Source organism: Salvia splendens, chromosome 5 (genome assembly GCF_004379255.2).
Source record: "Salvia splendens isolate huo1 chromosome 5, SspV2, whole genome shotgun sequence".
Taxonomy (NCBI): domain Eukaryota; kingdom Viridiplantae; phylum Streptophyta; class Magnoliopsida; order Lamiales; family Lamiaceae; genus Salvia; species Salvia splendens.
The window spans coordinates 3,730,974-3,745,554 of NC_056036.1; the positions used below are offsets into that span (position 1 = coordinate 3,730,974).

At 41.2% G+C, this 14,581-nt stretch overlaps 1 protein-coding gene across 1 annotated transcript; it reads right to left on the reverse strand.

Annotated features, from left to right (window-relative positions):
* Positions 1-9,799: 9,799 nt before the first annotated feature.
* Positions 9,800-14,096, reverse strand: LOC121803685 (probable methyltransferase PMT3). The gene is made up of 8 exons (XM_042203320.1): positions 13,907-14,096; positions 12,515-12,956; positions 12,260-12,424; positions 11,957-12,139; positions 11,240-11,834; positions 10,805-10,917; positions 10,493-10,713; positions 9,800-10,406 (listed from the first exon to the last, which is right to left on the reverse strand). Exons 2-8 carry the CDS (start codon positions 12,779-12,781, stop codon positions 10,094-10,096), a joined length of 1,857 nt encoding a protein of 618 aa, XP_042059254.1. The 5' UTR covers positions 12,782-12,956; positions 13,907-14,096; the 3' UTR covers positions 9,800-10,093.
* Positions 14,097-14,581: the final 485 nt, after the last annotated feature.

Here is a 14,581-nt window from a genome sequence, read left to right on the forward strand (position 1 = left end):
AAGAAAATCACTTCGGCATCTGTTGGAGCAGAGAGAATTGGAAGCTCGGCTAAATAACTTTTGAGCTCGTCAAAAGCCTTTTTCTGCTCGGCTCCCCACTCAAACTTTGGTGCCTTTTTTAACACTTTGAAGAACGGCAGTTGCTTTTCGGCTGCTTGGGAAAGGAATCTATTCAATGCGGCTAGACATCCAGTTAGTCTTTGCACATCGTGTATGGACTTCGGCATCGCCATGTTCTGAATAACTTGAACTTTTGAGGGATTTGCCTTGAGTCCGTCCTTTGAAATCCAACAACCCAGAAATTTTCCCGAATCTACCAAAAAGGTACATTTTTGGGGGTTGAGTTTGAGGTTGGCTTTTCGGAGCACGTCGAGAGTGGATTTGAGGTTGTCTTCGTACTCCGAAGTGCTTTTGCTTTTGACAACTATGTCGTCGACATACACTTCAACCTGTTTTCCGATTAGGTGCCGAAAAAGCTTGTCTACCATCCTTTGATAAGTGGCTCCGGCATTCTTTAAACCGAATGGCATCTTTTTATAAGCGAAAATGCCGAAATCGGTAATGAAAGCTGTTTTCGGAGCGTCACTCTCATCCATCAACACTTGGTGATATCCTTTGTATAAATCAAGAAAACAGAAAATTTCGAAGCCGATCAAAGCTTCTACTTTTTTATCTATATTCGGAAGGGGATAGCAATCTTTAGGACAGTGCTTGTTTAGATCGGTAAAATCTATGCACATCCGCCATCCGCCTTCTTTTTTCTTGATCATCACAGGATTGGCCACCCAAGAAGGATATTTCACCTCGAATAGTACATCCGCTTTTAGTAATTGGCGGACTTCGTCATGGATGACTTGGCTTCTTTCTGCCGCAAAGAGTCTTTGCTTCTGTTTTACTGGCCGGATTGAAGGATCAATATTTAACCGATGAGTGATTACCTCGGGGGGCACTCCGGTCATGTCCAACGGAGACCATGCAAAGACATCTTTGTACTCCTTGAGGAGCTGAATGGTCTTTTTCCGGAGTAGAGGCGTTCCTGCGAAGCCGATCTTGACCGTTCTGGATGGATCATCTTCGTATAACTGAACGGTCATTGAGTTTGGCTCTGAAGTGACTTCGGTCATCTCGCTTGCCTCTGACTCCGGTTGCTGTGATTGCTATGCTTGATGGTGCCGAACTGATTGCTCGGCACTTTTAAGCGCAATCTGCAGACATTCTTTTGCTCTCTTTTGATCACCTCGGATGACCGCTATCCCACCTTTAGTGGGGATCTTGATGGTGAGGTGATAAGTAGAGCAAACGGCCCGAACTGTGTTGAGCCAGTCTCTCCCCAGGATGATGTTGTACGGGGACCGAGCTTTCACCACAAAGAACTCGATCATCGTATTGGAGCTTGTAGGCGCTTTTCCCACCGTGATCGGAAGGCTGATAATACCTTCAGGGCGGGTGTCCTCCTGGGCGAAACTTTTCAGAGGAAGTGGAGCCGGACTAAGCCGAGCTGGATCCACTTCCATTTTATCGAAACATTCTTTAAAAAGAATGCTGACTGACGCTCCTGTATCCACAAATACTCTGTGGATCAGTTTGTTTGCCACTCCGGCTTGAATGACAATAGCGTCTTGGTGAGGAGAGATGGCTGGGACGGGATCGGCATCTGAAAATGTAATCACTTCGTCTTTCTTCAGCCTTTTATGTGTTGGCTCCTCTTGATTGGAACCTCTGCGTTCTGCTTTTAGGGACGACTTAGTCTTCCCGGCAGGGAGAGCATCAATAGTCTGGATTACTCCATCATATTGCGGCTCGTCGTCATCTTCGGGATCCTCATGCCTTTTCGGATCCTGAGGATTGCAGTTCGCACCTCTCTGCCTTTTGTTCTTTTTCGGCTGCTTGCTTTGGTATTTTTTTAACGTTCCTGTTTTCACAAGAACATCAATACCTGCAGCCAAATTTCGGCACTCCTCGGTATCGTGACCGTGGGCTTGATGGAAGGAGCAATATTGATCCTGAGGTCGCCGCGCGGCTGATTTCGTCATCCGCTTTGGTTTTTCGAACATATCGGAATGTAGTTCGAAAATTTCCGCTCTTGACTTGTTTAATGGTACGAACTGAGCGGGCGGCTTCTCAGGATTGAGACGTGGCCCCAATCTGCCTTGTACCGGTACCCTTTGAATTCTTTCAAAAGGAGTTCGGCGAGGAAGCACCTGGCCGCTTTGATCGGGCTTCTTTTTCTCTTCTCGGGATGAGCTGTCTAAAGATCGTTTTCGACGGTCTGCCTCATCCGCACGGGAAAACTGGTCCGCAATGTCCCACATTTCTTGAGCTGTTTGCGGACCGCACTCCACGAGCTTTCTGTAGAGAGCTCCGGGCAGGATTCCATTTTGGAATGCCGAAATGACAAGTAGATCATTGAGATTATCTACTTGTAGGCATTCCTTATGGAATCTCGTCAGGAAGTCGCTGATCTTTTCGTCGCGACCTTGACGTATAGAAAGCAGCTGAGCCGAAGTAATTCGGGCTTCCGCTTTCTGAAAGAACCTCCTGTGGAAAGCATCCATTAGATCTCGGTAGGATCTAATGCTGCCTTGAGGAAGGCTGTCGAACCACCTTCTGGCGTTCCCGATGAGCAGCTCGGGGAACAGCTTGCACATATGGACCTCATTGAGACCCTGGTTCGCCATATTATATTGATAGCATCCCAAGAAGTCATGAGGATCCACTAGCCCGTCATAAGTCATTGACGGTGTCCGGTAGTTCCGCGGCAAAGGAGTTCGGGTGATATCGTCCGAGAACGGAGTCTTTAATGCTCCGTACATGGCGAACCCGACATCTCTTCGGTACGGAGGAGATGGAGTTCTCCTGTGGTTCCGGTACCGAGGAGGAACAGGAACATGTCGGGGTTGAGGATTCTTTCTCCTGGAAGACACGTCACTACTGCGGTAGTGACTTTCATGTCTGGATGAGGAGGGAGAATCCGCCGTTGTCTTCTCCGGCTGTTGGCTCTTCTGCAGGAAGGTTAAGAACTCCTCCTGCTTCTCGGCCAAGAACAGCTTGACAGCTTCATTTAAATCGGGCTGCTGGGAAGACTCGGTGCGATCTCTCCTGGAGTGGCTTGTTCCTTCTTCGTGAGAACCGGAGGTAGATGTCTCCCGAGGCCGTTTTTCAGACCTGCGAGCTGGACTAGCTTCCTCACGGTTATCACGAACGGTATTATGGGTGTTATGTGATCTGGTATGCATTTTTTTGGGGTGGAAAAAGGGTCAAAAATTCGCTTTATCACAAATTTGGTTCTCTGGTTCCCACAGACGGCGCCAGTGATGGTTCCGCGAATTTTTGATGGTGATGAATGCAGGAAAATACAGATCACGACACAGAAATTTACGTGGTTCGATTTACTGAGGTAAATCTACGTCCACGGGAAGAAAAGAGGGCAGAGTTGTATTGCTTGATCTGTTTTCTACAGCTTACAATACAGACTTGCTATTTGATCTTTTATCTCTAGAGAGCTTAACAGAGCTTAACTTTATCTATCTGATCTAGGTTCTATTTATACATTGAACCAAGATCGTGGCATGCAGCACCATTTACTAGGTAGTGGATGTCGTGGAGATCGTGGCGATTTTGCATGGGTCCACTATCCTGCATGAGTTAATGACTGCTTGACACCACTAAATAGATCGTGGGTGTAGTGGAGGTGGAAATCCTGCATGAGTCCACTATCTCCTAGTTCGGTCGAATACTGAGACCGAACTGCTGAATTATTGCCGAGCAGCTTTTGCCGATCTGAGAGTAGAGCTTGATGCCGACCTGAGAGCAGAGTTTGATTGGTTGGCTTTTACCGAGCTGTAGGCTGGGGCCGAACTCTTTGGTTGTGCCGAACTGAACTCTTTAGTCATGCCGGACTGATACTCTTTAGTCATGCCGAACTGATACTCTTTCTTGGGCTTTAGGCTGATGGGCTTGTTTAGTACGTACTCCATCATAATTAATTGGTCAGATTATATATAAGGTAATAGTAGGCTAGTAGCATTATTATTCATGCTTTATTTGTTAAAGAGAGTATACAAATACTTTTATATAGTTTAATTGAAAATAAAAAAAACCTTTATATGGTTGAAAAATTATTACTAAAATCAAAGGGACAATAAGACTAAAAAACCAAAACTAAAATCTAAGCTAAAATAGAAACAATGCATGAAACAAATCCCGTATAAGAACTAACACGTAGCTACAAAAGAATAGACAATAGGATTCAACTAAAACATCAATGTTAAAATCAATTCAACTTTCGACGGTTTGTGGAATCTGTTGGGGGAAGAGGTCAGACAACAATTTTTAATTCTTAAACGGAACATAAGTTTAGCTAATTTAATCGAGACCTTAAAAATAAATTCAATTTAGATTTTTCCAATATTTTTGAAGTTACTAGTAATATTCAATATTTAAGGACAAATTCTCAATTGAGTGTTAGCATATGGATTCGAGTGGCATCGCATGTGCCCAAAATTTTATGAATCTCTCTTCCTCTTTCCTATTTTCCCTTATCAATTCTACTAACTTAAAATACTTTACTAGTACAATATAGTTGACACATATAATTTTTAATTAAAAATATAAAACAATTATACGAAGGCTAGTGAGCTGTGATAAGTCTAAGTGGTGACACGAATATGGCCAATTTTATGAATTTATAGGTTGTCAAAACACGTGTGAACAAATATACATTCATGTAAATAAATATACCACTTACTATTTGTAAGCATTTTCCGCGAACATTTCCACATGTTGTTAATATCTCTATTTATAATTATCGATATAATCAATTCACAAATGAAATACTAGAATCAAAGCCCACTTTCATATTTTTATTTAATATTTGTATAATATATAAATATGATTGTCCTAATCACACTTTTTAGAATGCTTCGTCAAGCGATAATATTTCATTTAGTCGATTCGTCACGTTTGTATTTAAAAGTTATATTTGTTTCATTTTTATACGTGGGTATAACACTTTACTAATTCAATTTAATTTGAATTTGTAGAAAGTAATCGTGGTGGTACATTTTCCCTACTTTATAAGAGATAAATAATAGTGGAGTATATTTTTAGAATCTTAACAAGAGCAAATTTATATTTGGAACATGGAGATTTAAAGAGAAAATAGATATGATGAATGAAATGATTCATGGGTCCCCCATCAATCAATCAAACATGAATGGGGCAACCTATTCATATGGAATGTTCTATAGTTCAAACGTGCAATGATTTTTGATCTAGAAAATAAAATAAAATAAAATGAAGATGTACATGTGATGAAGCCCAAAGTACTATCCATTATAAGGCCTTATGTGTCTGGTTTGGAATATTTTAGGGAAAAAATTGTCGGATAATTAATCCACACATAATGTACTCTCAATTTTCTTGTCCCCTATTTTTATGTAAAAATAAAAAGTTGCAGAAATTGACTAAACACAAAACACAAAATTATTTTTTCTCTCATCATAAGTTAGAACTAGATCGATTAGTGCCTTCAAAGAAAATCATTATCACTTCCATTGGATTTCATTTAGACAGGTTGTTCTTGTTGTAATAATGGAGTGCTCATTTCAGTTGGAAGAAGCTCGGCTAGAAAGGAGTTTGGTAAGCTCGGCTTACCGAGCTGGAACTAGCCTGGAACTAGCCGAGAAGAAGAAGGCAGAAGTCGGTAAGCTCAGCGGTATGGAAGCTCGGTATGGAAGCTCGGTAAGGAAGCTCGGCGTTGAGCTGGAATGAGCCGAGAAGGAAGAGTTCGGTTGTAAGCCGAGAAGGAGTTCGGTTGTAAGCCGAGAAGGAGTTCGGTCTTGAACCGAGGAAGGAGTTCGGTCTTGAACCGAGAAGGAAGAAGCAACCTAGCCGAACTAGCCGTTGGAGCAGCAGTTAGTTAGCTGAGATGTAGCGGTTATTCTTCTTGCTTTCTTGATTCTTCTTGTAGTTAGTTAGTAGCAGTTGCTACTTGATTATAGAGCTTTAAATAGCTCACCGTGTATGTAGTTTAGAGTAGAGTTTAATCAATAAAGAGTTTTCCAGTTTCTCTCCAAGTTTATCATCTTCAATACTCAAAGTGTGAGTGTGTGTGTTTCTGCATTGTGTGATCTCATACAACAGTGAGTGTGTGTGTGTGATCTTCTTGAGTGTGTGAAAGCCTTGTGTGCGTAAATCCCAACAAGTGGCGCCGTCTGTGGGAAGGGATATTGAAGCTGATTTGCAGAGGATCAAACGGTTTCAGAGATGGCAGCAAGGCTTGATGCAGAAAAGTTCACAGGCAAGAATGATTATGGCCTGTGGAAGATGAAGATGAAGGCGGTTTTAATTCAACAAGGCTTGGCGGCAGTTCTTGCAAAACCAGAGGAGAAAGGAAAGGCTCCAGTGCTTGATGAAAAAGCTCAGGCAAAGATGGAGGAGATGCAGCTCAAGGCACATTCTGCAGTGATTCTGTGCCTTGGAGATAAGGTCTTGAGGGAAGTTCAAGAAGCCAAGACTGCGGTGGAGATCTTGGACAAGTTAGATGAAGTTTACTTGGCCAAATCCTTGGCTAACCGGCTGTATCTCAAGAAGAGGCTGTATGCCTATAGTTTTTCTGGAGATAGGTCCATCATTGAGCAGCTAGAGGAGTTCAACAAGATCATTGATGACCTGGGATCTGTTGATGTCAAGATTTCAGATGAGGATAAGGCCATTCTCACATTGAATGCCTTGCCTAGCTCGTATGACCAGCTAAGTGATGCAATTATCTATGGAAGAGATAAACCTATCACCTATGCAGAAGTCTATTCAGCCTTGATGGCCAAAGAACTCCAGAAGACAGCCAACAGAGGCTCTGCAAGCTCCAATGTTCAAGCTGCAGAGGCCTTGAATGTGAAGAAGTTCAAGAAGCAGAACTTCAAGAAGAAGTTTGAGGGCTCTAAACCCTCAAGTTCTGATGCTCAGAAGGAAACCAGAGCTTGCTATTGGTGCAAGAAACCTGGACATTTGAAGAAAGATTGTCATGCATGGAAGAGAAAGATGGCCTCTGAGGGACACAATCAATCTGATTGTGTGGAGAGTGCTGATCCCCCGGCTCAACTCATGAATATCAGTGATAGTGGGGTCAGTCATAGGTGGATAATGGACTCGGGGTGCAGCTTCCATATGTGCCCAAATAGAAGCTGGTTTCATGATCTTCAAGAAGCATCGGGTACGGTTGTTCTTGGTAATAATCACATTTGTCAGATCAAAGGAATAGGGAAGGTAAAGCTAAGCCTACAAGATGGCTCTATAAAGATCCTAACTGGGGTGAGGTATATTCCAGAAGTAAAGAGGAACCTCATCTCATTGGGAATGCTGGAACAGAAAGGGTTCACCATATTGATGAGTCAAGGAAAATTGTTTGTGAAATCTGGAGATGCAGTGATGATGGAGGCTGACAGAGAGCATATTCTCTATTATCTGAAGGCTAAGGCTGTTGATGGAGAAAGCAATGCAGTGTCAGATGATTCCATAATGCTATGGCACAAGAGATTGGGCCACCCAGCCGAAGGAAGCTTGAAAGAACTCATCAAGAAGGGTCTGATCTCTGGAGATTTCAACAAGATGGACCCCTGTGAGCAATGTATACTTGGAAAGGCTAAGAAGGCACCCTATCCTACAGGTATTCACTCTTCTACAACCCCTTTAGACTACATACATAGTGATCTTTGGGGGCCTTCACCGGTGTGTTCAATTGGTGGAGGAAAGTATTATCTAGCTATCATTGATGACTATACAAGAAAGTTGTGGGTATATATTCTTAAAGAAAAATCTGAAACACTCACAAAGTTCAAGATATGGTGTAAGGAGGTTGAGCTAGAGAAGGGTAGAAGTGTTAAATGCTTAAGGACAGACAATGGCCTAGAGTTCTTGTCTGCTGAGTTTGATCTGTTTTGTAAAGAGAAGGGTATGAAGAGGCACCGGACTGTTCCTGGTAATCCTCAGCAAAATGGTGTTGTGGAAAGGATGAATAGGACAATCCTAGAGAGGGTGAGGTGCCTACTTCTTGGTTCTGGTTTGAGCAGCAGATTCTGGGGTGAGGCTGTGTATACAGCAGCCTATCTCATCAATAAATGCCCATCTACTGCCCTGAAATCTGAAACTCCTGATTACATGTGGAATGGAGCTCATAGTGACTACTCAAAGTACAAGGTGTTTGGGTGTGTGGCCTATGCTCATGCTAGACAAAGCAAGCTTGAAGCTAGGGCTCTGAAATGTATTATGTTGGGGTATCAGAGGGGTGTTAAGGGGTATAGGCTCTGGTGTATTGAGCCCGGTAAGCAGAAGGTCTTGGTGAGTAGGGATGTGGTGTTCTTGGAGGATCAGATGCCATACCTGAAAGATAAGCTGGACTCCAGTGAAGATGAGGGTGATTTCTTCAAGGTGGAGCCTGTGGGGGTTGGCCTAGGAGCAGGTGGAGTTACTGACTCAGGGAGTGAGTCTGATTCAGATAAAGAAGAGGCTCCAACTCAGGGCAACCAGGCTGGTGAGTCTATATCAGACTCTATCAGAGACTATCAGCTTGCAAGGGACAGAGTTAGAAGAGAAACAAGGCCACCAACAAAGTTCTCTGATGTTGTGTATTATGCTCTGTGTGCAGCTGAAGGTATTGATGGTGCAGATCCACTCACATATAAAGAAGCTATGCAGAGTAAAGATAGAGAAAGATGGATTGAAGCCATGAATGAGGAAATAGAGTCTTTACTCAAGAACAAAACATGGATTTTGGTGGACAAATCCAAGCTGAATGAGATTGAAAAGGGGAGAGTGAAGGTGATTAAGATTAACACCTTGCACAATCCGGCTGACATGCTAACAAAGTCTCTAGGTAGAGACAAGGTTGATCATTGCAAGAAATTGATCAATGTTTGTGCAAGAACTGAGATGAGCCCTCAGGTGGAGAATTGTAATAATGGAGTGCTCATTTCAGTTGGAAGAAGCTCGGCTAGAAAGGAGTTCGGTAAGCTCGGCTTACCGAGCTGGAACTAGCCTGGAACTAGCCGAGAAGAAGAAGGCAGAAGTCGGTAAGCTCAGCGGTATGGAAGCTCGGTATGGAAGCTCGGTAAGGAAGCTCGGCGTTGAGCTGGAATGAGCCGAGAAGGAAGAGTTCGGTTGTAAGCCGAGAAGGAGTTCGGTTGTAAGCCGAGAAGGAGTTCGGTCTTGAACCGAGAAGGAAGAAGCAACCTAGCCGAACTAGCCGTTGGAGCAGCAGTTAGTTAGCTGAGATGTAGCGGTTATTCTTCTTGCTTTCTTGATTCTTCTTGTAGTTAGTTAGTAGCAGTTGCTACTTGATTATAGAGCTTTAAATAGCTCACCGTGTATGTAGTTTAGAGTAGAGTTTAATCAATAAAGAGTTTTCCAGTTTCTCTCCAAGTTTATCATCTTCAATACTCAAAGTGTGAGTGTGTGTGTTTCTGCATTGTGTGATCTCATACAACAGTGAGTGTGTGTGTGTGATCTTCTTGAGTGTGTGAAAGCCTTGTGTGCGTAAATCCCAACACTTGTATTAGTATATAAACATGTTATTCGTATATAGTACTAGTACAGTACTATTATCTTAGTGAAAACAGACTCAAATAATTAATTTTGCAAAATAAGCTAGAAATTAAAAACTCACAGAAATATGCTATTTATGTACGAATTAATCTACATATACTTAATGACTTGAAATTATAATTTCACATATGAAGGGTTTGTGTAATTATCTCAAATGGAGATTCTATAATATGAAGAAAATTAAATAAAACAATAAAAATGAGGAAACGCGTAAATATAAATCATGACATAAATATTTGGCTAGTAAATTATTCTGAGTAGCATCTATGGTTCCCCAAAATCTTAATTTTACAAAAACACAATAAATATTGCCTATAAATAAAATTACTTAATGCATAGTCCACTAAAGCATAAATTAGCACAAAAAGGGGCAAAAAGAAAAAGAAATGGAAGAGAAAAATGAATTTCCCTTTACTTCTTGGGGAAATGCTTCTTTAATCCCAAGAATATGTTGAACAAGTATAACAATAGCACATCAACCAACCACAGCAGCTTACTCTACATCTCTGAAGCTCTCACTTGTCAGCCACAGCTTCTTCTGGATGATAAAAACGACCTCGTCTCCATCGTCCTGACTGGCCTCTCCAGTCGCCACTGCTTCCCAGTGCAACGCGCCCAGATATTTCTTCACAAAGTCGATGACTGGCTGCCTGTCCCGGAAAATGGCAAATCCGGTGGGCCTTAGAATGCGGTCCATCTCAAGCAGTAGATCCTCGCCACTGCAACCCTTCTTCTTGATGTCTGAGAGTACATTCCACGCGTGGAGCAAATCATAGGTTCTCGGGTATGTAGAGAAGGCCTCACACCTGCAGTTTATTACACAAGTACTCAAATCATCAAATGTTACTAGATCACTAAGGAGAAGATCAAGCCGATCAAGCCTCGGGCGTACCAGTTATGAACTGAACCGATCAAGCCTCTGTCATAGACAATCTTAAGCGTTTTGGGTCCATCAACATCTACCACATTCATCACCCACACATCCTTGTCTTTCAAGGCAGCAGCAAAAGACCCCAAATTCGCTTTCATGTCCATCACATTCCTGATAGTGTCAGATGAGATCTTCGGGCTCAAGAGACTCCAGTAGTTGTCAACCCTCCGCCTCCATAGTTCCTGTTTTCAATCAGAAAGGTAATATCAATATATTTGCCTGCATAACGAGTTCTAGGGATTCAAAAAATAGAGAAAGAATGTGACTGTTTACCATGTCCTTCTCAAACATATCACTCGAATAGCCAAAATCAGCAAGGCGTGGAGGGGGAGTAGTTAATCGAGCAGGCCATGGTGCCAGTCCGCTACCTTTCGTTTTGTGATCATCTGATAATGGGAAACAGAATGTCATAAAGTTATACTCCCTCCGTCCCGTGCTACTCGCACGTTTGCTTTTCGGCTCGTCACAAAGTCCTTACACTATTTATAATTTAAGTTAGAATTAATGCATTTAATTAATATGTTAGTTTAAGTTAAGAGCTCTTTTATTAAGTGATGTCTCATTACACCTAAAATTCTTTTTTAATTACACAAAAAAATCAATCCCAAATTTACGGCCTAAAATGAAAAGTGCGAGTAGCATGGGACGGAGGGAGTATAAGATAAACTTTGCCAAAGGCAGAATGAATTTACTTAGTATGATGCTTACGGTCAGAATAAGGAGTAATGCATGCCTCCATCAGCACACTCCCGACAGCATCAGGGTCGTCATCAGAACGGCAGAGAGGTGGCTGAGTACCGGGTTCTCTCTCCAAATAGCAATCATTACTCAATGGCTTCTGCCAGATGACAGTTTGGTTTTTCTTAACCGCGATTCTCCAACACATGCGCTCGACTAGGGCACTCATCTCCTTCCATATTCTCAGATCCTCTTCGTCCTGAGCATAAGCTTCAGGAGACGAGTAGGCGAAATAGCCTCCTGGTCTAAGCACCCGATCTAATTCAAGGAGAAGGATCCCATCCCTCTGTAGCCAATCGATTCTACAACGAGAACAGTGAGCGAGTTCGAAAGACCTACTTGGATAAGGAAGCCTCTTCGTCCCAAGAACACCTAGATATGCAGGTATCCCTCTCTCCAGAGCAAATTGGATTTGATTTTGGTGCACATCGTTAGGAGCAAGCGACATGGTAAGGATATCGGATGCAAGTAGGTAACCACCAAAACTTGCCACACCACATCCAACGTCAAAAACTGTGCGCAATCTTCCTTCATTGTTCAATACATTGTTTGAAAAGTTGAGCATCTGCCAAATGAAAGCATAATTACAAGTAAAAATGTGTGATAAATCGGCAAATGCAGTACTATTATTTTTACTCAATCGGGTTAGTTATGCAATTCTTGGCACTGCGATGGCGAGAAACTTACATTTGCTAAGTGCGCGATATATTTATCTGCTCCGTAATGAAAGTGGGTGCCTCCTCCTGGAAAACGAATCTTATCGCCTTTAACAACCATCCAGTTCTGGTCCGACTTCTCGTGTGCAAGGTGAGTGTGAGGTATATTAGCTTTCCAAACCTCATCTCTGCTAGTCGGCCACTTAATCGGGACCTGTAGCTCCAAGAAAGGGTAAAAAGAATTAAAGAAACAAGCGAAACAATCAATTCACCAACTTTAATAAATAGCAAACTTCAAAATCAGTTCTATAAACCTAGAGCTCGAACACCTCACCTTGTACCCGGGAGGAGGAGGAATCAAACAATTGAACCGCCTCTCAGGTAACGGACAGTGCCTCTCATAGTGCTCCATTAATGATAGGTCCAGTTTCAATCTCATTTGGTAAATAAGATTTCTGTCCAGACAGGGAATCAACTCCGAATGGCGATCATCACAGACCTTAGAAACCAAACACAGTCAATTAGATACAATTCATGTATCATTTTTATGATGATAGACTAACTTGAAATGTGCTGTCTAAACACTTACAGGGAAGCTCCTGGGAGTGATACCATCCTCACTGTCATCTAGCCCAAACTTGGCTTCATCTTGCTTACTACCAAGATCGGAATCTTCATCTCCACCCAAGTAAGAAGACCCCAGCTTTCTCAAAGACCGGCTCCCATACTCTAACGCAGACTCCCCGGTATTCTTAGAGCCATGGTAGACATATAGAAAAACAAGAAACAGAGCCACAGCAAATATAATAGTCAACAACCGCTTCTTTTGTGCTCCATCTGGCCGTCCCCTCGACATTTATGTTGATTCACTAATACTTAGGCCTCCGCCTCTCCAACCACCCAAAGTTTTTTCCCTTTTTTCTTGTTGGGGTGAAACTACTACCTCAAAAATAGTCGTGTTACAGAGGATTTTGAGTCTGTGAAGAAATACCACTCACAACTATTCAGTACAATATGGCCTGTGAAGAAACCTGTAACATCAATGCGCAGTTAGATAAATCTGACAAGTAGGAGGATCTTAATAATTCATCTAAAATAAGCCAGGAAATTTAACCATAACAATGTTTGTCCAGAATAATTTTTGAGAAGAAACTGATTACTGTTCCTCCCATGGATGCTTAACTAAACAGAATAGAGTTAGCTCAATTAGGTACTACAAGTCTTAAAATACAGAGTTCACATAACAAATCTAGCAAAATAGGTTGCTAGTCTAGAGATAGAACTGTTCGATTGTAATGCTTCTTCCGCCCTATAGCCACAGCAAGACATCTATATAATATACAGTAACCACAACCAAAAAAGCAAACATGATATGAAGGTTAAGTACTACTAACACCGACTCAAATCACAAAGTGAGATTACAGCATAAGTATTATACTAAGTATTTGAAAATGAAAAATCATAAGATTATCATAGAACAACCAATCTCGATTACAGGAAGTCAGGAACCAAGTTTCTCTGGCAACTAGATTCCCAGTTACAATGAAACTTTTTCTTGCAGAATGAAAAATTGCAGAAACAAATATTCAGATTCAGTTATCCATAAATGTAGCATATCATTGCCTATTTCGATGAATAATCCCAAGCAAGATAGTAGTACATGATTTCTGAAGACACCACACTTAATCAATCCATTTAGAAAAAGCAAAGCTTCCATACTTTTTTCTTAAATCCACGCATCAAAATCGAATCTCTCTCTACAAAATGACCGAGAATAACAGCTCAATCGAGACAGATCTACGAAAACGAAACCTCGAATCTCCATCCAATTACATGATGCATTAACAGAAGTCACATTGCAATTAAAAAACATTAACAACTTTCCGTTGGAACGAACAGATACATCAATCATCCAAATCTTTCAATTAATTGTAAACATACGCTAAAAGTAGAAAACGGATCAGGATAGCAAATTGCTTACCGAATCGAAAATATTGAGGCCGGCGGATCTGAGTTAGATTGGAGATATAATTAGAGTACAAATCAATTGTTTATCCATTCAATAGAGGTGAGTGAGTGAGTGAGTGAGTGAAGATAGAGCTAAAGGTGCCGTCTTTATATTATGATGATTGGAAACAATTGTAAATCTCAGGAGATAGAAAGAGAGAGAGTTAATGAAATAGGTTAGATCTGTTCTGAAATTCTGTGATTTTTTTTTTATTTTTTTACTGTGTGAGTTTTTCCTTTATTTGGAGGGGAAAAAAGTAAAACTTTTATTTTTGTGTGGCCTTAATTCAATTTATAGTATTCTTAATAGATACTGTACTAGACATTTCATAAATATCTAGGTCGAAACTTAAAATAGAAAGTGAAATTGTCATTTTTTCCCTAAAAAAGTCTCTTTTTTTTTTTTACTGTTGGTCTAATAATACGTTAAAATATAAATAAGATTCACAATATAATTTTTGGCATAATAACTATACGGAGTATTCAACAACATTACTAATTTGCAAAACTTTTTTGCCATTAATTTGATTTGTTTGTGATAATATGGAGTCAAATATAAATTTATCAGATTAATTTTACGTGACAAACACAATGGTAAATTGAATACAGCATGTCTATTCAACACGATTTGCAATTTGAGGGAAATTTA